This window comes from Capricornis sumatraensis, chromosome 10, assembly GCF_032405125.1.
Source record: "Capricornis sumatraensis isolate serow.1 chromosome 10, serow.2, whole genome shotgun sequence".
Classification (NCBI taxonomy): Eukaryota; Metazoa; Chordata; class Mammalia; order Artiodactyla; family Bovidae; genus Capricornis; species Capricornis sumatraensis.
The window spans coordinates 20,119,461-20,146,173 of NC_091078.1; the positions used below are offsets into that span (position 1 = coordinate 20,119,461).

The following is a 26,713-nucleotide window of genomic DNA, read 5'->3' on the forward strand; positions in this document are numbered from 1 at the left end:
ATTTGTATACATTAACTCAGTTTTACAGTAAAAACACTTTATGTACAACTGTAAAGAAACTGCTGCACAGATAGTTCCAACATAAAAACTGGTTGCTTTTTAAAAGGTCATTGAGTTGTCTGATACATAAGTTGGAAAATACTTTCTCTGTAGAAAATGGTAAAAATGGTATTATTTCCCAGGCTAGTCCAACAAGCCCATTTAAACCGTACAGTAGTTGAATTATATATTTATAAATATGGTTTGAATTCTGGGATCCAGGAGAAAGTTTAGCTTCATTTATTGAGTCATGTTGTCCTAAGCCGTGTAAAATGAAATTCCCATTCATCTTCTCCCTTACACTCCTGAGTATTTCCTCCTAAAGGACAAGTACACTGTCCTACTTGATAAACCAAACCATTCCTATCCACACTTAGATGTTTGGGTTGTTATTTAAGCATGTCCAGTATCTCAGCAAAAGCGGAGTTTAGTAAAACGTGATCCACGAGGCAGGAGTAGTTGGTCATCAACTACCTAACCTCCTCTGGTTTGAATGGGAAACCATGAGGAGCTCAAGCGATAAAACTGACAAGTGGCTCAAAGAAGAAAAGCCAGGAGAATGTGAGAGCAGAGACATCCAGTCAGGATTCAAAAACAGAGCTAAAATCTTAATAGAAAAAGAATGCTGTCTCAAGAACCAAGGAGTCTGAGTTGGTAATCTGAGAGCCCCTTACTGAAAATGTGACTGAGTAAGCAGCAGTTGGCTATAAAGACCCAGTCAGAGAAACCAGTGTCTAATAAGATTTCAATTGTTCAAAATAATTAAATGAAAGTAAGATAGGCCATGTGTTTGAATTCCTCATGTCATCGTTTATTTGCTGAAATTCCCAGTACAGAAATTAAAGCAAGAAGACAATGCTACTCTTAAACTCCTATACCATGTACAAAGTTTCTCAGAGAAATAGCACTCGAGACCTCAGAGCAATACTGGCCAGGGGCTATTTTAGGTTCTTTGGTTCCCTCAAAGCAACTTAAAAATAACCATAGTTTGTTCTTAAAAAGAACTCTAGGTAGCTGCAACCTTTCAATGAGGTAGCAGTCTAATAGGAAGAGATCCTATACTGTGGCTGTATCAGCTAGGCTTTAAGAAATGAAACTGGATCGTTGTACCTAAAATCCCCAGCTTGCCTGTTACTAGAAAGACTAACATCATTTAAAAAAAAGCTTTATCATGCACCTTCACTTGTTCTTCTCTTTGCTCTCAATATACATGTTTCCTTCTTGCTGTAGAAAATATTTTCAATGGTTTTTTTGACTCTTCAGCAATGCAAGTCTCTGCCCCCCATTCCCCTAGTTCCTTCTTGGTAAATAATGTTAATTATCCAATAGGAGGTGGAGTACATTATCATCAAGCACCATTTATTTAGCCTCCTTACTTAGGAAGAAAGTTATGGGGTCATGTTATACACCTGGAATTCCTTAAAGATACTTGCTTTCGAGTAAAATACTTGTATTTACACATATACATTATTTTTAAAATCTGTGAAGAATTCACTGAGGCATGAAATCACCTTTTATTGAGAAGCTAAAAATGTATCAAAATGCACATAACAATGGCTAATCTAAATACTATCTCCTATCAAATGTATCACCATCCTCCAAATCTAGAGCATATGCAGGCATAAACTGTATTAATCACGGTTAAGTGTGAAACCTTGCTTCCAAACATTGCTATTAATTCTCAAAAGATATATGCTAGAACCATAGAAGTAATTGGTGGGCAAGTAGCTGAGGAAGACCAGTCAGAAAACAAAGCTTTGAGTGCTCAAAGTGCTTCTCTAGAAACTGTTGTATTCCCCATGGTATTTAGGAAGGGCACTATTAAGAATGAGTGTGAGTGATAGTTGCTCAGTCATGCCTGACTCTGCAACCCCATGGACTGTATAGCCTGCCAGGCTCCTCTGTTCATGGAATTCTCCAGGCAAGACTACTGGAGTGGGTTGCCATTTCCTTCTCCAGGCGATCTTCCCAACCCCGGGATCCTGCATTGCAGGACAGTCTTCACCATCTGAAGCCTACTATTAAGAGACATTGCTAAGTATAAAGACAGGTCAACTTAAAAAGTATCAGCAGATACATGCTTCACTTTATCTTATAATCTATAAAAAATACATTAGAATATGTAATGAATCCATACACCTTCTCAAAAGGAATACCCAAGATGGAAGTAGCAATAAAGTTATAAATGACAGTCATCAATCAGATGAAATAATTTAGATGAAGCTTTTCTCTTTCAAAGAGATGTGGACTGGGCAAGTGGTCAGGAAGGAAATACAATATACTTTTAACTTTGTATGAAAGATAATGTTCAGTTCCACACTGCTGAACATAGTTCTGTTTTTGCCAAATAAATCCTCTACTTCAGGTTACTGTCCAAATGCTTTATTAAAACTCCGCTTCTGGCCTTTGTTTTGGAATCTGTTACTTTTGTTGCCACCTCCTGATCGCTGTCCTCTGAAGCTTCTACTTCTTTCCCGCTGTCCTCTGCCACCTCGGTTGCCCTCGCGCTGTCCCCTGAAGCCTCGATTGCCTTCCCGCTGTCCTCGGAAGTTGCGATATCCTTCCCGTGGACCTTCTAGCTCTGGCTGCTCTGTGGCCACAGAAAGCTGCCAGCGCCGTGAATCATGCCACTTTCCCTGTTGAGAGAAGGTACTGTTTTTACCTGCTGTGATTTCTACTGAATTTGGTTTTAAAAGGCATGAGAAAGACAATATTTTTACCCTTTTTCTAATGAAAAACTAGATTGATAACCTAAGTGCTTAAAAGATCACTGGTCAAAAATAAAGTATCACTATGAGTACCCTCAGCTGTCAGGTAGTAAAACATATAAATATACCATGTATAAACATATTTCTGACAGTACTGAATAACGATATAGCAATTTAAAATGTCGATATAAACCCCCTGTAAAATCCATGGAGATAAAAGCTGGATATTGTTCACAATGTTGTAAACAAAAACAGGAAAACAGGAAGGCTGAATAAAGAAAAGATATCAATATAAAAAGAACAGCAGAAAAAGTAGTAAAATTTACTTCTTAATGGTCTTTTAGAGCCTAGAGCTGTTGTTTCCCTATTATTCTGTGCTTCAAATAACAAACATTTTACAGTTTAGATACACATTAACTTCAAAATCTAAGAGAAAAGAATACCTGTACTTCTGTTACTGATGCAGTAGGGATATCAAAGCAAACACCCTAGAAATCAAAACAAATGCAAGTCAATCCAGATTTTGACAAGAATTATAAAATGCACATTAATAGACACTCCAAAAGACTAGGTAATATGTAAAAGACAAACAAAAAGATTTTTTAAAAAAAAACCATTTTAGATAAACCTTAGACCAAGCCCAACACAATACATCCCCAAAGAACAACAGCAAAAAGCCAGAGGTATTTATGAAAGGACTCAAGACTACTTAGAATTGACTAGAGATCATTCTTGGTTATTACACTGTGCTAATCCTCACAGAGCAATCAGCTACATTTTATAGCTGAGAAAACAAAGGCTTGATGGGCTAACTCACTTGTCTAAGGTCCCACAGCAGGTAAGAGCAATTTTAAAAACCTGGTAAGCATAGCTCTAAACTAAAACCTATGGTTTAAAACCATTAAAATACACTGCCTTCCTGTAATCAGGATGACCTAACTAAAAGCAGAAAAATAAATTATATTGTTCATTTTCTAGTTTCTATAATTCAAGCTCCAATGGAAAGTATTTAGAAATTAAATACTATACAGGACAGTATCTTCGTTAACAAGCAGTGCCATCATTTCCAATTAAGAAGTCCTCAATCCCTGGCCAAGGAACTAAGATCCCATAAGCCACTGGATGCAGTCAAAAAAAAAAAGGAAGAAAAAAAAAAAAACAGAAGAAAAAAGTCCTCCTGTTTCTCAGTGTCCACAAAATAATCAAATTCCCCTCGTAAGTGACACAGACACTCCTCTCCCCAGGCTGTTGTTAACTGCAAAATTTTGAGGAACATCCATTTCACTAACAATTTACCCAATTATAACCACAGATAGCATCAGGTACTGTTGGATTTTGCCACCTGTGGGAATCTTCATTCACATATTAACTAATCATTCAATACCAGGCACTCACTGCAGTATAGAGACATCTAGAAAACAATTTTGGCCCTTGAGTCGGCCATAGTGTTCTTGAGACTCTAAATCAGTACGCATGCACAGCAAGGCAAAAGTTACATGAATAAACTCAAAGAATGCTAAAGTATACACAGAGGTACCCCCAACTTTGCCATCTGGCCAGGGGAAGTTTCAAAAAGACTTAAGGCTAAGCTGAGTCATAAAAAATACCATGGAGATAAGAAACACTCTGTAAACAGTGGACTGTGCATACACTAGGATGAAAGAAAGCAACATGTACTTGGCATTGCTGGGCTGGAGGGCTCTGGTGGTGAGGAGACAGAAAGGAAGCTGCTAATGAGGACAGGGGCCAGCTAATGAAGAATCCCCATGTGAAAGTTGGGACTCTATCCCACAGAAAAGGTGGAGTTGCTTAAGAGGATAAACAACATGGTCAGATAAGCAATGAGTTGAAGATAAACCTGATTTGGTTTACCAGGTCAGTAGTTCTCCAAGTATAGCCCATGAACCACTGGAACCCTGAGATCTTTGAGGCATTCTACCTAGTAAACATTTTTATAATACTACAAAGTTTTCTGTCCTCTTCATCCTCTTAAGGGTAGAAGGTTTTCAAGACACTACATTATAGTTGATATCGTTGTCTGATGACTAACAGAACATATTCTTAATGCTTTATTAGAATTTCAGTCTTAATTTCTAATACATAAATATCAATAGGTATAACCCACATAAACAAAAGCATTTTGGTGTCCCTAACAATTTATTAAGAATGTAAAAAGGTCATTAGAGCAAAATACTTGAGAATTGCTGTAACAGTCTATGCCATTAACTGAGGGCAGGGGTCAGAAGAATGAACACTAGGTTCAAAAGGCAAGATTTTAGATTTTTAATCCAATTTTGAATAATTTTCTACATTAAGTTGCTTAATAAACCCCATCCAGGTGGGGATGTCAGGGAAGTAGATGGGTCTTCAAGTCTGGCACTTTATGCAGACAGTTCAGGCTAGATACACCTGGGGCAGTTGTCAATGACTAAGTGGCAACTGAGGCTCACGGAAGACACTGCCCAGAGAAGAATATCTACAGAATGAAAATATGCAGCACCCCGCAGAACAGGGAAAAGCTACCACACAGTGTTTCACTGCCAGCATGAAGCCACTGAACCAAGGGGAGGCTGCAACAGAGGCCTCGGCCTTACCTGCTTTCCTTTGAGAAAGACCATTCCCTTCACTTTGGAATCAATATCCTCACCCAGCTGCTCTTTAAGTTCTTTCCAAGCATAACTAATGTTTGGCATTTCAATTGAGCACCGCAAGATCATGGTCACAAAGCCCTGTGGAAGGGGAACAAAGTTAAAGTCTCAAAAACAAACGTACATGATATAAACACTCATCCTCATGTTTCTAAAATATTTATGAGAAAGTTCTTTCTAAAAACATACCTCTCCCACCCTGCCATTTTAGTACAAGTAAAACTGAGAAGCTCTGAATAAGACTGGTGCATTGCGCTAGCACTGGTATCCAGATCATGATACTACACTTTTGTAAAATGTTACCACTGCGGGAAACTGGCCAAGTGTACAAGGAATCTCTCTGTATTAACTCTTACAATTTCACTAGAACCTACAATTATCTCAAAAATTTCAACTTAAAAAAAAAGAAAAGCACTACCTTTTTAAGTTTCTAGGTATGCTGGGTAAAGGAATCATATGCACTTATATTGTTTATATGACTGGGTTTTTTTTTTTAAGATTAAGAAAAATTGACATATGATGCACATACCATAAAATCTGGCATTTTAAAGTATACAGTTCAAGGGGGTTTAGTCACAAGATCTACAATCATCACCAGTATTTAAAATTCCAGAATACGTCAGTATCCCTTTACCCCACCAAAACCCACATTCCCCTCGGCAATCACTACCATTGCCCTGCTCCAGTAAGACACTGCAACAACTAACTTTCTGTCTCTATGGATTTGTTAATATGCATCAACCTTCATGCAAAAGTTAAAACAACTGAGAAGTTTCAATGGGACACTAAGTGTCAGAAATTTGACAGGGACCCCTACCGCCTCTGAGTTGATCAAGGAGCGCTGGTCTACGGACGTCGCGCCGGAAATGTGGGCCAGGGCCGCTGCCAGGGCTTCCACAGCTCCCTTCTCCTCTATCAGCTTCTCAGCTGACTGCTTGAAGTGACCAATCGCAGTGGGAGGCACAGAGTCCAAGAGCCTGTGGTTTGATGGAAAGTAGTTTTGTTAGGAAAAAAGGATAGTCAAAGTGGACAGATTTCATTTTCAAGACAGCACAATCTTGAGATAAATCGATCTTTCAAACCAAATCTTGCACATGTGTAACATCATTTTGATGTAGTGAATAAAATTATCACATTTCTGTAGCAATAAATCCACTCCTTTGATTGTGTCTAATTCTAATTTACCATCTAACTAAGAAAAATTTATCCAAGAAAACAATAAATAAGACAAGTTTAAAGATGATCATTACACTGTTACAGAAAGAATATAAATAATTTTAAAATGTGCACCAATATGGAGTGGTTAAGTAAACCATAAAACAGATACAATGACATGCCATACTGCCATTAAAAATGTATCAATAAATAACAAACTTTTACAATTAAGTATGTGTTACTTTTAGAATTAGAAAATACTACAGCTATTCTCATTCTGAAATAAAAGAACTCTCAAATCAGGTTATATCAGACCTTTATGAGACTATACATTTGTTAGGAAATGACTATTATCTTGGTGGTAAGAAATAAATGTCACATCTCAAAATTGAAAGAGATCGCCCAAGACAAGGAGGAACAAGGCTGCATGAAGCAGCTTCTTTTGGCAAGGCTGCTGCTCTACAGGCCTTCTCATGTACCACTAGCATCTTGGTCTCTTTTCAACTTTCTGGCTATCTAACCCCAAATTTTCTTAACTGGCATCACAGGAAACCCTGTCTGTAGGATAAAGAAAAGCATGCTAAATTTGAAAAATGCTGAGTGAAATTCTTTTCATTTGCAAAACTTTCCTGAGCTACTAGTATGCTAATATTTAACATTTCTTCTGATTATGAACTCTTTTTTAAATTAAGTTTCTCACACATTTATAATAGTAACTAAGAAAAACACTGTAAAAATGTTGCTCAGACTCTGGTTCTTAAGCAGGGGATGTAGCTCACCACTTGGAAACATTTGAAAAATGACGGGGACCTTTTTGGTGCCACCACACTCAACCTCAGAAATATACTGCACAGCCAGGGATGCTAAACAGCTAAGTATCCCTCCCAATCAAAAAAATGGGCAGAAGACCCAAACAGACAATTCTCCAAAGACATATGCATGGCCAACCAGCACATGATGAAACACTCAATATCATTATCATCAGAAAAATGGAAAGAAAAACTACAATGACCATCACCCCACAGCTGTCAGAATGGTTATTATCAACAAGATCACAAATAAATGTTGGAGAGGATGTGGAAAAAAGGGAGCTCTTGTACACTGTTAATGGGAATGTAAATTGGTGCAGCCACTATAGGCAACAGCATGGAGGTTCCTCAAAAGACTAGAACTAAATTACCATGTGATCTTACAACTGCACTCCTGAGTATATATCCAAAGAAAATGGGATCGCCAATTTGAAAAAATTTCATAGCAGCACTAGTCACAATTGCTAAGATATGGAGGCAACCTAAATGTCCATGAACCAATGAATGGATAAAGATGAGGTACATATATACAAGGGAATACTATTCAGCCATAAAAAAGAATTAAGTATTGCTATTTCCAACAATATGGATGACCTATTTTTATAAATGAAATCAGAGAAAGACAAATATCATATGATACGACTCATATGTGGAATCTAAAAAAATAATGCAAATGTAACTATCTATGAAAAGGAAACAGACGCACAAACTTATGGTTACTAAAGGGGAATAGAGTGGAGGGATAAAAGGGATAAATTAGGAGTCTAAAACTAATAGGAGTCTAAAACTAATACAATACAGTAAATCAACTATAGTTCAACAACAACAAAAATTAAGTATTCTTCAATTTGTAGGACAACTGCACATAATGAAGAATGTTCTTGCCCTTATGCAAGTAGCACCTCCAATAATACTGTTATCTAATCCTTACCATCTAGATATTTTCCATAGCTTTTACCTACACCATATCTAAGACACAGTTATTTAAAATGCCCAACACAACCAAACTATTAATAATGGTTTCCTCTGGTGAACAGGATTGGGCACAATGAGCAGAAATGAGAATTTTTATTTTATACAATTTTACTTCAGCACAGTCTGGTTTTTTTAACAAGCAGGTTATAAATTGTTTAAAACACTAAATAGAATATATTTTAATCTAAATTTCATTAATGCACAAAAACATGTAATAAATACAGTAAGCATAAAACAAACCACAGCAGTGGTATAGAACATACCTGATGGCATCTTTGCTAGAAGCTTTTATTATCTCTGTTGGAGAAGGAACACCTATTCGTTTAAATTTAATTCCCTACAAAGAAATGAACCATAATTTAATGTACAACATGGCCATCAATTATTCCTATTGAGACCAGCAGTCCCCCAATTTTCTAATACTTACCAAACATATTTGGTAATTATTTAAAACAAAACTTTCATCTTAGAAAGGTTTTTAGATTTATAGAAAAGTTGCAAAGATAGTACACAGAGTTCCTGTCCACCTGCATCTATTACTTTGGTACATTTATCAGAACTAAGAAACCAACATAGCTCCATCACTATTACCTGAACCCCAGATTTCATTCAAATTTCACTAGTTTTTCTAATATCTTTTCTTCTGTTGATATATGACCAAGGACACCACACTACATTTAGTTAACAGTGTCTTCTTGGTCTTCTCTGATCTGTGACAATTTGTCTTTCATGACCTTGACAGTTTCAAGGTGTGCTAGCTAGTTAGTATTTTGTAGAATGCCCTCAATTTGAGAATATCAGTTTTTCACATGGGGGTTAGACTAGGGTTATGGGTTTAGAGGAAGATGACCAGAGGTAAATGCCTATCTCAGTACATCGTATCAAGGGCACATGCCCATCACTGATGTTGACCACGATCACCTGGCCAGGTGGTGCTCCTCCCCAGGGGAGAAAGTCCTCACCCCCAATCACACTCTGCTCTTTACAACCTGGTAACTAAGTGAAATCCACTGAAGGTGATTAAAGCTCCACCTATCATAGGAGAAAGTATAAAATTCTTCTGCAAGGAAAAGTGCCTTCTTTTCCATTAAAAAATTTCTCCTTTTGACAGTCTTGTCTTTTATGGTTTTCAAGCAATTCTCCAAACTTCATGTAACCCCCTAAACCTACACTTAAAATATTTCTGATGTGTTCATTGTGCATCACTGTCAGAAAACTGTCTTTCAAACATCTCAATAAAAAAAGACCCCTTCTCATCATAAACATTAAGACAAAGCCACTGCTTTCAAATGCAAAGTTATTCAAAACAGGATTTAAATGATAAGACAATATATAAAACACATATTTAACAACAAGCTTTCAGTCATGGCCACCTGCTTAGAAATAAAACTTAAATAAAGTTAATAAAAACCGAATAAAGAGACAAAGACTGACTTTGGAATTCAACATTAGCTGAATGAAGGCTAAGAAAGTTTTACCGCTTTTTGCTCCACTTGGACTAACTGGTGTTCTTCTTTGTGCTGGTAAAAGCAGATGCAAATCCCAGTTCTCCCAGCTCTACCTGTTCGCCCAGAACGATGAATGTAGGATTCAACATCCTATGGAAGTAAAATATGTCAATGACAGCGAACGATGAAGAAAGATTCCTGAGAGCCTATGCAGAGCCACGTGTGGCGACAGACCTGGGCCGAGAGGGGATGGTGTGAGGGAGGAGGCGCCTCTGCATTCCAACTTTAGGAACTGAAAAACTGTGAAACCTCTAGAACAGTGGTCCGTCCCTATGCTGCGGGTAAATCTGCAAAAAGTATTGCTTTCTTAAAAAAGCATTATTTTATAACCCACTATATCCAAAAGTTTACCATTTCAGTATGCTATTTCTACAAAACATGTTATCAATGAGATATTATACATTCTTTTTCCACAAGTCTTTCAAAACTACTGTGCATAATAGAAAGTTTAAATATTTAAAAAATCCAATGTGTATTTCATACTTGCAGCACATACAAGTCAATTAAGACTAGTTGCATTTCAAGTACTGAACAGCTTCACGTGCCTGTGGTGCTCATACTAGATTAGTGCAGGTATACTGGCTTATTTAAATAAGGTCTATGCTACACACTTATGGGACATCCTGTGTAAGAAATGGTGACTTTGTAGTAATGTATTTTTCCATCACTGTGAATATTAATCCTGAGGGATTTGTGAAATTTGGAGGTAATGGGGTCTTCATCCCTGAAGTGATGGGAACAAGCTCCTTCAGACTAACTTTTATGTAAGTGTCCACACTATATAAACTGTTCATCAAGGACCTCTTTGGGAAGTTCCCATCACCCAAGGAGTTTTAACCAGAAGTTGTTAACTATAGGCCTTTCTCACTTCTCTATTCTCTAGCTCTCAAGTTTATCTACCCTACCACCACCCCATCTAAGCCTTACCAACTTCAAAGTCCAGTTCAAAATTGCACTACCCCCATCCAGTAACCTTTCAGGACAATGCTCTGACCAGAAACTATCTTTCCAACCTCTGCCCACTCACCACACTGTCAGTTCTGAGAGAGATGGGGACATGTGACAGGTTCATTTTAAAATCACCCTTAGCAACCTAACACCCCAAAGAAAGCTATCACTAATCATCTGAAAAGAAGCAATACAACTTTCAATTTGTTTTAACACCCAAAAGAAACAACAAAATAAAAGCTAAGTGTAGCTCTGTACAGTAGAAGTATCGTAGCCAGCGAAGTTTATCCAAGATGAATTACTAACGGGGGGGAAAAACATCTAACTGTAAATCCCTTACCTTTGGTGGAGAACTCTGAACAACCAGATCAACCTCGGGGATGTCTAGCCCACGTGCAGCAACATTGGTTGCAACCAAAACTCCAAAATCACCATTTCTAAAACCTTTCAGGGTGATTTCCCTTTGCTTCTGTGGAATGTCTCCGTGTAATGACTGGGCATCCTGCCAAAGAAACAAGCTCACTTAAGAATACCAGATCATACAATGCAGGTACTTTTAAAATCACCAATTTGGCCTATAAAGACATTCACATTTTGGTGACACCTCTGCTGAAAATAATACAAAGTGGAAAATATGCCTTCCACGGACAAGTCTCAAATTTTCAATGGTGGTCATTAAATCAACTGTATTCAACTATTTGTTGTCATTCAGTCACTAAGTCGTGTCTGACTCTTTGCAAACCCATGAACTGTAGCATGCCAGGCTTCCCTGTCCTTTACTATTCAACTACACCAAATATGAGTGATCAAATATTCGTCACAGTAACCCTGGATTTGAGCCACGCTTTCTTCATCTATGAGATAAGATGGGCAAATCACATGAACTCTAAGATGTATACTCTGTTAATTGAAAGATGCTGTCTCCTTATGCAAAGAGAGGGTAAAGACCAACCTGTCTTATAGCCACATTCTGTGACAACTCCTGGGCTTCTTTCTTTGTTTCACAAAATATGATAGTACGCCCTTGAAAACCACTGTAAACTCGGATCACGTCTCCAATAACTGCTGCCCTCTGAGTCCAGTGGCACTTGATAGCCAGATGCTTAGGAAAGAGGGGAAAAAAGATTATTCAGTAAAGCCTCACTAGAATCTAAAATCATCTGCCCAAGTCTAATGATACTAAAAGCAATTGTTTAAGCCTGACTACAGAAAACTTCCACCACCACTGTTTAGAGGGGAAAAAAACTAAACTAAAGCAGAGAGCCTTTCCCCTTTCACCAAAGAGTATCCGGCTTCTTTATCCATTTCTTGACCTAACCCAGAAAATGTAAGAAAGAAATGCTGTTCCTAAATTCCCACAAGAAACCAAATAACAGACAGCAGGAAAGCCTCTGTGTGTTCTGTTCTTTCATCCACTTAAACATGCCATCAGTAGTCAGCTTCCGTACAGGTCTGTTGCTTGGATGCAATAAATTCCATTAGGTACCGGACTCTAAGGAAAAAACAGCTTCAACACCAACACTAGGGTTCTGTTGCCCTCTAATGTATAAACTCAACGTGTAATGTCACTCCACTTACTAATTTATATAAAGTTCCAAAAGACTCTTCAATCAGGCTACCAGATGATGAAATTTAGAAAAAACACAGATACCATTTACCACTAGATTAGGAACATAACTTTACTTGGCTTTTCACATAGATTTAGTACTTATCGGGAAAAGGAGTTTGTATTTGCAATCTAAATACAATCAGATAGGGAAAAAAATTATATATTATTTGTAACTAACGCCAACAAATGAATGAATCATTTACCTCTACAGTTATCGCTGTTTTCTGTGTCTTTTTACCAATCAGGTCCACTTGTTCATATGTAGATTTCATGTATTTCTTAGCAACATTAAACACCCAATAGGGGCAAGTTGCAGAAAAAAGCAATGTTTGGGGATTGTCTTCTGAATCTTTGAGGGGGAAAAAAAAAAGTATGAATTCAAAATAGCCTACATAGCCTTCCAATTTTTCCAGGGTCCATCCAACATTCTACAAGAAACACTTCTGACACCAAGCCAGGCACTGGGAACATAAAAATTAAAGACATCAAGGTTCCCAGTAGGCAAGGAAATATTGCCTTAATAATTTAAGTAAAGGATTCTTGAAATACCCAGAGAACTTTAAAGTTATTTTGCTTTCTAACCATTGTCCCTTATGAACCATGAGGGAAATCTGTCCTTTCTAATGAGACCTACTAAATGGATAACACCAATTAAAGAGGTCCAATAACCAATGAATTTAAGTCACTAAATAACCTGTAATCAACACAACAGATTCTGTACTCATCTATTCTCCCAAGCATTTCCTCAACATTTGGAGGTTAGAATTCTAGTTTATTCATTTTTTGAGGTCAGACACTAAAAGTAACTCCCCAACCTCAATTTTTTTGCTCTTAGAATACCACTCAAAGTTTGCTCTTAGAATACCACTGCATTTTCCTATATTTCAAATGGTAGCATAACTGACAGAACCCTTTTGAGAGCAACCTGACACTGTATATTGAGGAACATGAACTATTTAAACCTTTCAAATCAGATCTCCTTTGTGGAAATCTATCCTTAAGAACTAATTTTGAATATTGTTGTTTGAAGTAAGCTGTCTACACAAAAATGCCTATCAGCAGATTTATATTATGTAAAAATTAAAATATATAGACAGATTATCATGGCACAAATAGTTCATGGAGTTTTACATGTACAGTATGATTACCGTTAACATACACACACAATAGCACAAATGAAGAATAAACCGAAAACAAAGTACACCAAGCTGGCTTCTCTTATTTTCCCAAATTTTCCCTATTGTAATTATGTGCAAATCATGGAAATTTCCTGCCAACTTCCTAAGGCTTCATTTAACTTTCAGAAGACTACTTAATCACTACCCTTTCTCCGATCCCTTATCCCAGTTCTTGAATGTGGAATTTACCTTTCTTGTATGCTACACATAAAATCTCTTCCACTTGATCAGCAAAGCCCATATCCAACATCTGGTCAACTTCATCCAGGACAACATGCTTAAGTTTGGTGAGATCTAGCTTGCCATTCTGCAGGTGGTCTTTGATACGACCTGGTGTCCCAACCAGGATATCGATCCCATTCTTCATACGTTCAACTGTAAAGAACACCAATGATGAGATATGCTGGATTTTTAAGTCCTTTTATTAATCTGGAACACCAATTTGATATATTTTTTATTCTAAAGTATTTATTAACTACAGGTATTAATACAAGGTACTATGCCAAGTACTTTAGATAGAGACACGCGAAGCACTCCTTGACCCACTGGGAAAATATGTAAGAAATGACAGTCCAAGACTTCCCTTGCAGTCCAGTGGTTAAAACTCCACTCCCAATGTAGGGGGCATGGGTTCAGTCTTGGTGGGGGAACTTAAGATCCCACATACCACACAGTGTTAGTGGGATGGAAAAAAATAGAGTGGCAGTCCAGTGTACTACCTGACATAATAAAAAAAATGCTCCAATGAGGGATGGTAGCACCAGGAAAGAGATTATTTCCTTTATTAGTGGAGGGTGTCAATATTTCAAAAAGTGAAAACAAGTATCTTAAAAATAGTAACTTCCTATAGGCAAGAATGCCAGGAAAAATATCAATAACCTCAGATATGCAGATGACACCACACTTACGGCAGAAAGTGAAAAGGAACTAAAGAGCCTCTTGATGAAGGTCAAAGAGGAAAGTGAAGAAGCTGGCTTAAAACTCAACATTCAAAAAACTAACATCACAGCATCCGGTCCTATCATTTCATGGCAAATAGATGAGGAAACCATGGAAACAGTAAAACTTTTTCTTGGGCTCTAAAATCACTGCAGATGGTGACTACAGCCATGAAATTAAAAGAAGCTTGCTCCTTGGAAGAAAAGCTATGGCAAACATAGACAGTATATTAAAAAACAGAGATATTACTTGGCTGACAAAGGTCTCACTAGTCAAAGCTATGGCTTTTCCAGTAGTCATGTATCGATGTGAGAGCTGGACCATAAAGAAGGCTGAGCACCAAAGAATTGATGCTTTTGAACTGTGGTTTTGGAGAAGACCTTTGAGAGTCCCTTAGACTGCAAGGAGATCAAATGAGTCAATCCTGAATATTCATTGGAAGGACTGATCCTGAAGCTCCAATACTTTGGCCACCTGTCACAAAGAGCCAACTCACTCAAAAAATCCCTGATGCTGGGAAAGACTGAAGGCAAGAGAAGGGGACGACAGAGGATAAGATGGCTGGATGGCATCACCAACTTGATGGACTTGAGTCTGAGCAAGCTCCGGGAGATGGTGAAGGATAGAGAAGCCTGGCATGCTGCAGTCCATGGGTCACAAAGAGTCAGATATGACTGAGCAACTGAACAACATAGGCAAGCAGATATAGGAAGAATGACAGGATAGATGGGCACGTATTATAAGAAAGTGCAGAGATGTTCAGAAAAGTGGGGTTCAATGTAACTGGGGTGAGATGGTAATAATACAACTTTGTTTCTATCCTGTTTTTGAAAATTAATTTTTATTGCTGTATAGTTGATTTACAATGTTGTGTTAGTTTCAGGTGTACAGCAAAGTGTTCCCTGTGCTATATACAGTAGGTTCTTATTAGTTATCTGGATGTAACTTTCTGTCGAGTTGTTACTGCAGTTGAGGAATCTATTGCTAGGTTCTTGACATACTTACCCAATTTCATCCTCACAACACTGCAGGGTGAGTTTAGCAATCCTACATGAATAAACTAAAGTGCAGAAAAATCAAGCGACTTAAACTGAAAAATCACTCAGGTACTCTGTGAGCAGAGGTTAGAGGCAAACCCAGTCCATTCTGATGCCAAAACCTATGTTAGTTCCACCAAAGCCGAAAAGAGATAATCACAAGCCTTGTGTGCCAATACTAAGACTTCTTTTGTCATTTTTTATATTATTTGTAAATTTTTATTTTATATTGGAATATGCTGCCACTGCCCAGCATCCTGAGAGAGTATATTGCATTTCACTAGCCCAGGAAAAAATAGAAATTCAAAGTATAGTTGCTACCGAATATGTATCACTTTTGTACCACTGTAAAATCGTGAACTCTTAAGTCAACTCATCTTAACTCAGAGACCTTAAGTTGCTGTCAGGGACCTTAAGTAGCTCTTTGGCTACATGGTTATCATATCAGTAGGATAAATTCCTATAAGTAGAATTATTGAGTAAAAGGGTTTATGTATCCCAATTTAAAGAGGTGGTTTAATTCTCTAGTAGTCAAAGAATATGCCTGTTTTCTCATCAAGGAATTGTCAAACTATCTTTTATCCTTTGATAGTCTAACAGGTGAAATACTCATTATAATTTCAATTTACATCTCTAATTGTGAATGAAACTGAATTTTATTTCATATATTACAATCCACTTTCTTATGGGAAACATTAATGCTCTCTGTTTCATCTTTAATCTTTTCCTTATTGATATACATATCCAGAGATCAAATTGCCAACATCTGCTAGATCATGGAAAAAGCAAGAGGGTTCCAGAAAAACATCTATTTCTGCTTTATTGACTATGCCAAAGCCTTTGACTTTGTGGATCACAATAAACTGTCGAAAATTCTGAGAGAGATGGGCATACCAGACCACCTGACCTGCCTCTTGAGAAATCTGTATGCAGGTCAGGAAGCAACAGTTAAAACTGGACATGGAACAACAGACTGGTTCCAAATAGGAAAAGGAGTACGTCAAGGATGTATATTGTCACCCTGCTTATTTAACTTCTATGCAGAGTACATCATGAGAAACGCTGGACTGGGAGAAACACAAGCTGGAATCAAGATTGCCGGGAGAAATATCAATCACCTCAGATATGCAGATGACACCACCCTTATGGCAGAAAGTGAAGAGGAACTAAAAAGCCTCTTGATGTAAGTGAAAGAGGAGAGCAATAAAGTTGGCTTAAAGCTCAACATTCAGAAAACAAAGATCATGGCATCCGGTCCCATCACTTCATGGGAAATAGATGGGGAAACAGTAGAAAGTGTCAGACTTTATTTTGGGGGGCTCCAAAATCACTGCAGATGGTGACTGCAGCCATGAAATTAAAAGACGCTTACTTCTTGGAAGAAAAGTTATGACCAACCTATATTCAAAAGCAGAGACATTACATTGCCGACCAAGGTCCGTCTAGTCAAGGCTATGGTTTTTCCTGTGGTCATGTATGGATGTGAGAGTTGGACTGTGAAGAAGGCTGAGCACCGAAGAATGGATGCTTTTGAACTGTGGTGTTGGAGAAGACTCTTGAGAGTCCCCTGGACTGCAAGGAGATCCAACCAGTCCATTCTGAAGATCAACCCTGGGATTTCTTTGGAAGGAATGATGCTGAAGCTGAAGCTCCAGTACTTTGGCTACCTCATGCAAAGAGCTGACTCATTGGAAAAGACTCTGATGCTGGGAGGGATTGAGGGCAGGAGAAGGGGATGACCGAGGATGGGATGGCTGGATGGCATCACGGACTCGATGGACGTGAGTCTGAGTGAACTCCGGGAGATGGTGATGGACAGGGAGGCCTGGCATGCTGCGATTCATGGGGTCGCAGAGTCGGACACGACTAAGCGACTGAACTGAACTGAACTGAACTGGTGCCTCAGCAGTAAAGGATCTACCTGCCAACGAAGGAGATCCACCTGCCAATGGATTCCATCTCTGTGTTGGGAAGATCACCTGGAGAAGGAAATGGCAACCTGCTCCAGTATTCTTGCCTGGAAAACCCCATGGAGAGAAGAGACTAGCAGGCTATTGTCCACAAGGTCAGAGAGAGTCAGACACAACTTAGTAACTGAACAACAGCTGATTTACAATGTTGTTTTAGTATCAGATAGATAGCAATGTGATTCACTTATACATATACATATATCTATTCTTTTTCAGATTCTTTCCACATACAGGTTATCACAGAGTATCGAGTTTCCCGTACTATACTGGAGCACCTTGTCGATCACGTTTCATTTCTAGAAGCGTGCAGATGTTAATCCCAACCTCCTAACTTAGTTTCCACCCTCCAACCCTGCCACCTTTCCCCTTTTGATAACATAAGTTTGTTTTCTTCCTTTTTGGGGTCCCAGGGAATGGAGGCTAGGGGCTGGATTGGGCTGTGTGGCTTGCAGGATCTTAGTTTCCTGATCAGGGACCAAACTGGGGCCCTGGCAGTGAAAGTACTGAGTCCCAACCATTGGACCACCAGGGAATTCACAAATATGAGTTTGTTTTCTAAGTCTGAGAGTCTGTTTCTGTTTTGTAAATACGTTCACTTGTTTCATTTTTTTAGACTCCATATATAAGTGATACCATATATTTGTCTTTCTCTGCCTGAGTTATTTAGTATGATAATCTCTAGATTCATCCATCTTGCTGCAACTGACATTATTTCATTCTTTTTATGGCTGAGTAGTATTCCACTGTATGTATGACCATAGCTTTACTCGTTCATCTGTCCAATATGAATACTTTCAAAATGCTTAAGTCCCTTCTCGAATTATGTATCTGATCTACAAAACAAAGTTTCTAGGTCTTAAATTGGGAAATGATGGAGTATTATAGGAGGGGATACATATGGCCCTTGGCACCAGAAAAAGGAAAGGCTGCCTTCAGTAAAAAGAGGCAAAGACCTAAGGTCCTTGACAGATTAAAAAGAATAACCTTGAATTCTGACTTTCTAGTTCCTGGACTCTGTCCTCTTAGGCTCAGTAAGGCATTACTGCAGTCTTTAGATAAACACAGATAAATAATAACAAAAGTTCTAAGATCCATATACAGGTTTGACACATCATCAGGCAGGACCGTGTGCCTGACCATCTTTAAACAATAATGGCAAAAGAGACAGTTCCCTGGTGGTCTAGTGGTTAGGATTAAGCATTTTCACTGCCATGGCCCACGGTCAATCCCTGGTTGGGGAACTGACATCCTGCAAGCCACATAACATGACCAAAAAATAAAAGAAGAAAAAAAAAAGACAAAAGAAAACCACCATAAATGACTATATCAGGTAGGAAAAGACAGATGTCAGTCAGAAGAAATTCAATCAGGTCATCTTAAAAGTAGATGGCATTTTCTTTTCCTCACTTGTGGATTAACTTACTTTGTCCTCCATAGGGAGTTCCACCATAAAAACAAGCCACTGCCAGCTTTTTTGTGATGTCACTGAAGTCTCTGCTTACTTGACTTGCCAACTCCCTTGTGGGTGCAAGAACCAGTACCTGAAAAGAAAAACTAATAATGGAATCCAAAGTATATTTTCACAAATCTCCAGGGCACCAAGAGGTTCGATTCATCCTAACAATTACTTTCAAAATATCTATAATAATACCTACAATAACACACAACAAATTTCTACCAAACCAAAAGGTAGAGCCTAGATTTAAATTCAGGTAGCCAGGATACAAAATCTATAGTCTGAAATCTCCACACTACAGTGAAATGGAAGTAGAATGGAAGTTACAAGAGTAAGAGCAGACCAATATGGTGAAGGGCTTTGAATCATAACAGGAAACACAACACAAGACCACAACAGACCCTCAAATAGGGTAACAGCATGAAAACAAACATGAGTTAAGAACAACCTAATACATCCATTCAACAGGTATTTACTGAACATCCATTATATACCAGGCACTATTCCAGGTGCTAGAATAATTTATTTATTGTTACAGCTGCTGAAATTACAGACAAATAACAGTAAACAAATGAATTAATGAGGAGGGGGCATGGATACTTGAAAGCCCGTGAATGAGATGAGGCCAAAAAGTCAGGTACAACAACCCAAAGCCAAGGTGACAACACAGGCATTTCAAGGAGGTCAAGGTCTGAATGCCAAGTTCTTTAGAAATGAGCTCAGTAAGCACCATCTAGATCAGAGGGCTTGACCTCTTCACATCGAATACTCCTTCCTATTCAGACATCTCTATTAAACATGCTTTCCCCATTTTAGGCAAAAATGCAGACACTTGACAAAACCCTTGAGCCCCAGGGACATCTAAGTCTTAAAGAAATATGTAAGCATTAATAATAGAGGTGATCATTATCATGGAACAAATTACAATATTTAAATACATAAGGTTTGCAGTCAACAGTCTTAAAAGAATTATCCTGATTTATATCTTCAGATAAAGATCTCTAGTAAAAAAGATCTTAAGAAAAAGGCCTTAAGAACTCAAAACAAAGGGATATATAAGTGAAGTCCAAGAAATCTCTCTTTTCTGTGCGGACTTGGAACCTGTAAACTCTAAAGACTGTGTTAAAGATACTTACCTGAGGGGCACGCCCTCTCTTCCGGTCTTGCAGTTCTCCAAGAAGTTTCTCAACCAAAGGGATAGCAAAGGAGAATGTCTTTCCAGTTCCTGTCCGCGCCTGTGCAATCAAATCCTTTCCACTATAGACATGGTGAAACGTCTTTGCTTGTATAGGAAACAGGAAGGTCACCCCACGGGCTGTGAATAAATGAGCCATGTTACCTGACTGTGCAGTTCTTAAAGCCTCAGTCATACTGGAGGAGGAAAGTATAGTCAGGCTTCTGATCCTGCAGAATTCTAGAATTCTACATTCTGGTCATATCTACAAAGTTAAGTTCAAATATATTCTGGCAATGAAGAATCTTCTTGACCAAAAAATATCAATAAACTTTAAAGCACCAGAGTACAGTAAATAATTATCTTAAGAGATGAAGCCCCTTGTCATGAAATCTCATCCACAGGCCAATATAAGACCAAAAATCAGGCATTTTGCTATCTTGACTGCACCACACCTGATTCAGAAAACACCTAAGTTGAGCATCTGTGACTTTCTACTTGGTTCATAGGCACAATACTAACCTGAGTTCTGAGTCAGGCTAGTATCATTAACCTAGAGATGCCTCAAGAAGTGCAAGAGGGTAAAAAAGAAAATACCAACATGGCATCAACTATTTAACTGCACCAATACTATATCAGTCATTATACCTCTGAATATACATAATGGTTTTTTATTTTTTTGAATGTATCGAATAAATTTTAATCATTCGTTTAAGAGGCAGTAAAGGCCATCACTAGTTTAGTCCTTTACCAAATATACAGACCTACTTCATTATATGGCTGCGTATATTGTCCTCCAATAAGAACATGTCCCAGTTTATCACAACAAAACCAGTAAAGTGCTTCCAAATAACGTTATACAATATTTCCAAGAATATTACCTTTAAGAAGTTTAATAGTTTCTTCAGATATGGGAAAATTAGAGAAAGCTCCTTCTTTTTGCTCCACAGTCATTTCCTATCAAATAAAGGGCCATAGAAAGAAATCAGTAACTTTATCCCTAAAGGTTAAATACAGGAAGCCTCCTAAGAAATTATTCTAAAACATTTCTTCTAAACCAAAAAGGCACAGATACTCTGGTAAGTAAATCAAGATTTGAAAAGGATAAAGATGACAGTAATCTATAAAACCCTAACAGAAGAAAATTTTGTGGCAAATATATACAGTACAGATATACCACATATGGCTAGTGAAAGCAGAGTCAGCCTCACCTAAGAACTTTTCCAGTTATTCCAAATCAACAGTACACTGCTGAACAGGTTATTAACCACTTCCCATAGCAAAATCTTTCATATAGCCACAGAAAATAAGGGATAAGCATTTATGAGAAATGATTACACTGGCACTATGTGATAGTGAAAAATCTGAATGTCCAACAACTGAATAATTAAGTGAATTTCTAAACATCTATTTGATGGATACAACCACTAAAAATATTTAATATTTAAAAGTAAGGAAAATGCCTATATAAAAATATAGGCAATGGGCTTCCCTGGTGGCTCAGCGGTAAACAATCCACTTGCCAACGCAGGAGCCATAAATTCAATCCCCAGTCAGGAAAGATCCCACAAGCCACGGAGCAACTAAGCCCATGCACCACAACTACTGAGCCTGTGCTCTGGAGCCTGGGAGCTGCAACTACTGAGCCCAAGTGCTGTAACTACTGAAACCCACAAGTCTTAAAGCCCATGCTCCCCAACAAGAGAAGCCACCACAATAAGAAGCCCAGGTGCACCATCCAAGAGTAGTTCATGGAGCAACCAAGACTCAGCACAGTCATAAATAAAATTGTTTAAAAAATAAAAATATAGGTAAGCTAGGAAAAGGCAAGATACAATATTGATAAAATCATAATCTGACAAAAAATAGCTGTATATGTTTTTTATAATCAGGAAAAATTTTTTAATCTTGATTACATCCCTACGGCAAAGAGAAATTTACTAGATTTACGAATTTTCTTTGATGATTGAGCTTCTGAAAGATAACAGTATTAGCTTCCAAAAGGACATTTAAGCATCGTATTCATCTCAAGTTAGTTAATGACCTAAGCAAGAAGACTTGTGCAATCAAGCAAGCACCTTTTCAGTGGTTCCACTTAATTATGATTCACTAGGTGAAACCCTCAGAGGGATGCTGGAGTACATACGCATAACTATATACCTCCTGTTGATTTCTGACTTGAAAATAAGCAGATCAAGTGTGGAGAGAAGACGTTCTCTAAACTTAAACCTTGCTTAGTTGCAAAAGAGGCATTCTGACACTGCAGTTTTTAAAATACTCACCCTGCACCTCAAGAGAGGCGCTATGAAGTGCGGACACATCCAATTTCCTCCCATTATTAAACAATATGTGTAACAATTATATACTTATTTACTGAATCAACATCAAAAGATATATTCTACATATTAAAATGCAACTTCACCTGCTCTACCTCACTGTTTTCTTCACTGGCAGCTTCCTTGGAGTTGGAGTCAGGTCCAGAGTCAGGGAATCCATTCTTGAGGTTGGGGCTTTTCTCTTGAATTTCTCCATTTATTTCTTTTTCTTTCTTCATCTTTTTGGGCTTAGGTGCACCCAATTCTTCCTCAGAAGGCTCTTCATTTTTTATAGCTTTTTTGGTTTTAGGAGAAACTGTCTTTTCACAGGGCTCCTTTGATTTTTTCGAACTTTTGGTTTTAGGAGAAATAATGTCATCTTGAGATGGCTCTTCTTTCTTTTTTGCATTTTTAGATTTAGGAGAATTCACGTCAACCTCAGAAGTCTCTACTTTCTTTTTAACCTTTTTAGCTTTGGAAGAAATCATTTCTTCTTTTTCTTCTGTTGCCTCTTCAGTCTTACTAGATTTTGGCTTCTCTTTCTTACCTTTCTAAAAAATAAAGACAATGCAAATGCTGAGCAAAGCACTGATACAGTTGCATAATATATCAATTATGCATTATTTCAAGATCACATAATTATGAAAAACACAATTTGGAGGAATTTTTGAACATGTGTACTTCCACCTTGCACTAAGGCAGTATGTTTTTTAATACTGTTTCTTGGCTAACATGGAGAGAATAATATACCAATAACTTCATTAGCTTGGAAGAGAATGCTACTTGGTAACTATTCAATTGTACAAGCTGTACAGTCCAATTTTTACAAGGGACTTGGAATGGCTCACAGGATTCTCCAACATGTTCTAAACCACAAACGACAAAAGCAATACAGTATTGTAAAGTAAAATAAAGTAAAAATAAAATTTTTTTTAAAAGCCCAATAAAATTATATTACAAAAAAAATAAACCACAAACAACAGGAAGTGATCAAGAACAATTTAACTGAATTTAACTTGATTAAGTTACTACGAGCAGGTACATCCACAGATAGATGATATTAAGCAGATTTCTTTCTCTGCTTGAAGCCCGCTACAGGTAAAAAAGAGATTCATAATCTCTGCCTTGCTTTTCTCACAAATGGAAAGAAATTTACGTACAGACACTTTATGAACCAAAAAGTTGTAAAATCCCAATCTATCACCTCATGCGTACAAAAGATATACCTAACTTAAAGGGAAAAACAGAGAGCACAAAGTCACAAGTAAATGGAACAAGGGAAACCTCAAAACCAAACTAGATTACAGTTCCGAGTTGAAATGTCTGACCACCTCCAACTTTTCATATTTCTGAAAACTTAGTGAAAATGTGTTTTACTTTCTGTTAAAACCTCTGTGGCAGAGCCTCAGGCCTAGGCAAGAAATATGGGTACTATTTTATTGAGCTGAATCTGCCTCCAAAAACCTTCAGGCTTGGCCTCTGCTCTTAAATCGTGGATGAACAGTAAATTCTCAGTAATCTCTCTCATATGACCTATATCCTTCAGACATCTGAAAATCAATCTGGTCCACTCCATCTTAAGACTTCAATTCTATCATCCCTTTGATCCACCAAAGGGAGCGGATTTTCAGTCCCTGTGGACTGCTTTGGAATGCAGTGGAGTTTGCTGGTCGTGTCCTTTCTAACTTCAGCATCCCACAAGTGAATAGGCTGGCCGATGCAAGGCAAGGAAACCAGGACTACTTCCTCCCCTTGGGGACAAGTCTCTGCTACCTCCGCTTCCTACACCACCAAAATATTGCTGCTGGAGAAACTCTCCCATTAAAAAGACCCAGAAACAGCAGGAAATTCTAAGTCATGAACACAAGTTCCTAGGGACAATCTGTTCTCTCTGACCTTACCTCAGAACAGAGAATCAGTCACAAGTTAAATCTCTTTCTAAAGAAGTAACAGGAAGGAAGCAGACAGCTATCGAGGTAACTTAAGACTACCGCACATTGCTGGCCTATATAAAAAAAAAAAAAACACGGTGTGCAGTCAGCACAACACGTATACATTTCCACGGGAAATCTGGCCAACAAACATTAAGAGGAACTGAACTACTTTTTCGTCTAAGGGCCGCTTTCCGGAAAACTATATTCCCACCACTAGGGTAAAAAATGTCACGACGGCCGCCACCCACGTGTGCAGATAGATGGGTTTCTGGCTGCGCCACTTCAGGAGGAAACGCTGTTCCCTCTTTTGACTTACAATTCCCTCCGCGCACTCTCATGCCGGGAGGTCTGAGTCTCGGCCAAAATGTGGGGCCTAAGGGTGACCAGGTGTCGAACGTCCAGACTCTGGGACCACGTGGGACACCGGCCGGCTCACTAGTTCCCACCTGCCCGGACTTTTCGGCAACGCGCACATCGCCCGTGGAGAGCACCGACCATCCCCGAAACCCACGCGGGTCTCCAGCCGGTCAGGGTCCCCGCCGCGCGCCTTGTTCCCCGGCCCGGGCTCCTGTTCTTAGCGCCCGGGCCCTCGTCTTGCCTGGTACCAAGTCCCTCGGCCCTCAGTGGTACCTTCTCATTTTGTTTTCGCGGCATCTCCACTTTTGCCACGGCTGCGTCTGACTCCAAATCCGCGTCACTAAGAAGTTTCCCCGGCATCACTCAGCACGAGCTGTGTAGGCCGACCACTCTCGTCTACCGCGTGGAGAGGAAGAGAAAACGCTGCCGCTACAGCCCACCCAGCTTTCGTCACTTCCTGTAGTAAAGCGGAAGCGGAAGATACCGGGAAGCGAGGGCGTCGGTGGTAGTATCCAAGTAGTGGCTTCTCACATCCGGAGGACTCTGTGACTTAACTGCTTATGGCGCCTAGACTAGGCGGCTTCTATAGGAGGGTAGGAATCCCATGGACGGAGGAGCCTGGTAGGCTGCAGTCCATGGGGTCGCTGGGAGTCGGACACGACTGAGAGACTTCACTTTCACTTTTCACTCTCATGCATTGGAGAAGGAAATGGCAACCCACTCCAGAATTCTTGCCTGGAGAATCCCAGGGACGGGGGAGCCTGGTGGGCTGCCGTCTATGGGGTCGCACAGAGTCGGACACGACTGAAGCGACTTAGCAGCAGCAGCAGCAGCAGGAATCACAAAGGTTGATTTTATTCTCGTTCGAACACTGCCCAGATTCTCGCTAGCCCCGGCCTGATAAATGAAGATTTGAAGTTGCTTTTGAGTGGCGCCTCTTCAGTGCTTTGTATCAGATTGCTCGCGTTTGTAAGGTCCTTTCACGCGCAAACGCGCGTGATGTGTAATCATCTTGTGGAAACTTCGACCCTTGAAAGGAGACGCCCAGACTCACAAGCCTGGATAAGAACTAGATGTCAAGCGGGTCTGGACATTCATTCATGCGTGTGCTCAACATATATCCGCTGAGCATTCACCGTGTCAGGTGTGAGAATCAAGATTGGGATTCGGCACAGAAGTCTGTCTTCAATAAGCTTTGTAGACTAGGGGGAGATGGAGAAGTGTCAGTTGTTTTGAAGGCATAAATAAGCACTTAAACCAGCCTTGGGACCTGTAGAAAGGGTCCCCAAACCATGTAGACTTCTACTAGAAAATATCGGAGGTCCTAGACTTGCAGAATTTGGACATAAACTACTTAAAGCTGTTGAGGGAAAGTGGTCCACTGAATTACATGACCAATATCGCTAAACTTCCTGTGAAGAACTAGTGAGGCAAAGAATTGGGAGCTGCTTCATCATAAAATCATTTTTTTAATGGGCTGAAATCTTTCCTGTCTGAAAAACTGAACCGTTTGCTCTGTGATTTTGGCCATATTTCTTAATCTGAATCTGAGTTTCTTATGCATAATGGGGATAACAAAACCTACTTCATCGGTTGACAAAATTAAGATAATGGATGAAAAAGGGTTAGCATTGTCTGGCACACAGAACACAGTAAATAAGAGCTATTTAAACTGATAGGGGGAACTATACCCAACATTTTGTAATAACCTATGAGAAAATAATCTGAAAAAAAAATAGATATATGTGTATCAGTATAACTGAATCACTAACCTAAACTCACACTGTAAATCAACTATACTTCAATTAAAAAATAAAAACATGAAAAAAAAAAGCCTCATAGATATGTCAAGGTTTTTAGAAAGAACTCAAAATGTAATCACTTTGTGACCAAGGGAAATACTGGGAGTTTTATTCCTGTATTTCATAAGATTAGTTTTTTACTACACATTCTT

At 38.8% G+C, this 26,713-nt stretch overlaps 1 protein-coding gene across 2 annotated transcripts; it reads right to left on the minus strand.

The window, feature by feature from the left end:
* DDX21 (DExD-box helicase 21) lies at positions 1-25,153 on the minus strand. Of its 2 annotated transcripts, XM_068982584.1 has the most exons (15): positions 25,033-25,153; positions 22,576-23,019; positions 21,035-21,110; positions 20,116-20,294; positions 18,947-19,064; positions 13,767-13,952; positions 12,603-12,748; positions 11,743-11,892; positions 11,131-11,292; positions 9,813-9,932; positions 8,598-8,671; positions 6,213-6,372; positions 5,342-5,476; positions 3,191-3,235; positions 1-2,675 (listed from the first exon to the last, which is right to left on the minus strand). In XM_068982584.1, exons 1-15 carry the CDS (start codon positions 25,117-25,119, stop codon positions 2,406-2,408), a joined length of 2,352 nt encoding a protein of 783 aa, XP_068838685.1. In that variant the 5' UTR covers positions 25,120-25,153; the 3' UTR covers positions 1-2,405. The 2 variants fall into 2 exon arrangements, with proteins under 2 accessions (XP_068838685.1, XP_068838686.1); XM_068982585.1 differs by lacking the exon at positions 11,131-11,292.
* Positions 25,154-26,713: the final 1,560 nt, after the last annotated feature.

What these genes read in the sequence shown, in the direction of transcription:
- DDX21 (XM_068982584.1), bottom strand. Translation starts at nt 25,119, where the DNA reads ATGCCGGGGAAACTTCTTAGTGACGCGGATTTGGAGTCAGACGCAGCC. An exon ending in AACTATTAAACTTCTTAAAG is followed by an intron (nt 20,295 to 21,034) that starts GTAATATTCTTG and finishes ATTTATTCACAG; the next exon opens with CCCGTGGGGTGACCTTCCTG. An exon ending in CATCAGTAACAGAAGTACAG is followed by an intron (nt 2,676 to 3,190) that starts GTATTCTTTTCT and finishes TTCTCTCAACAG; the next exon opens with GGAAAGTGGCATGATTCACG.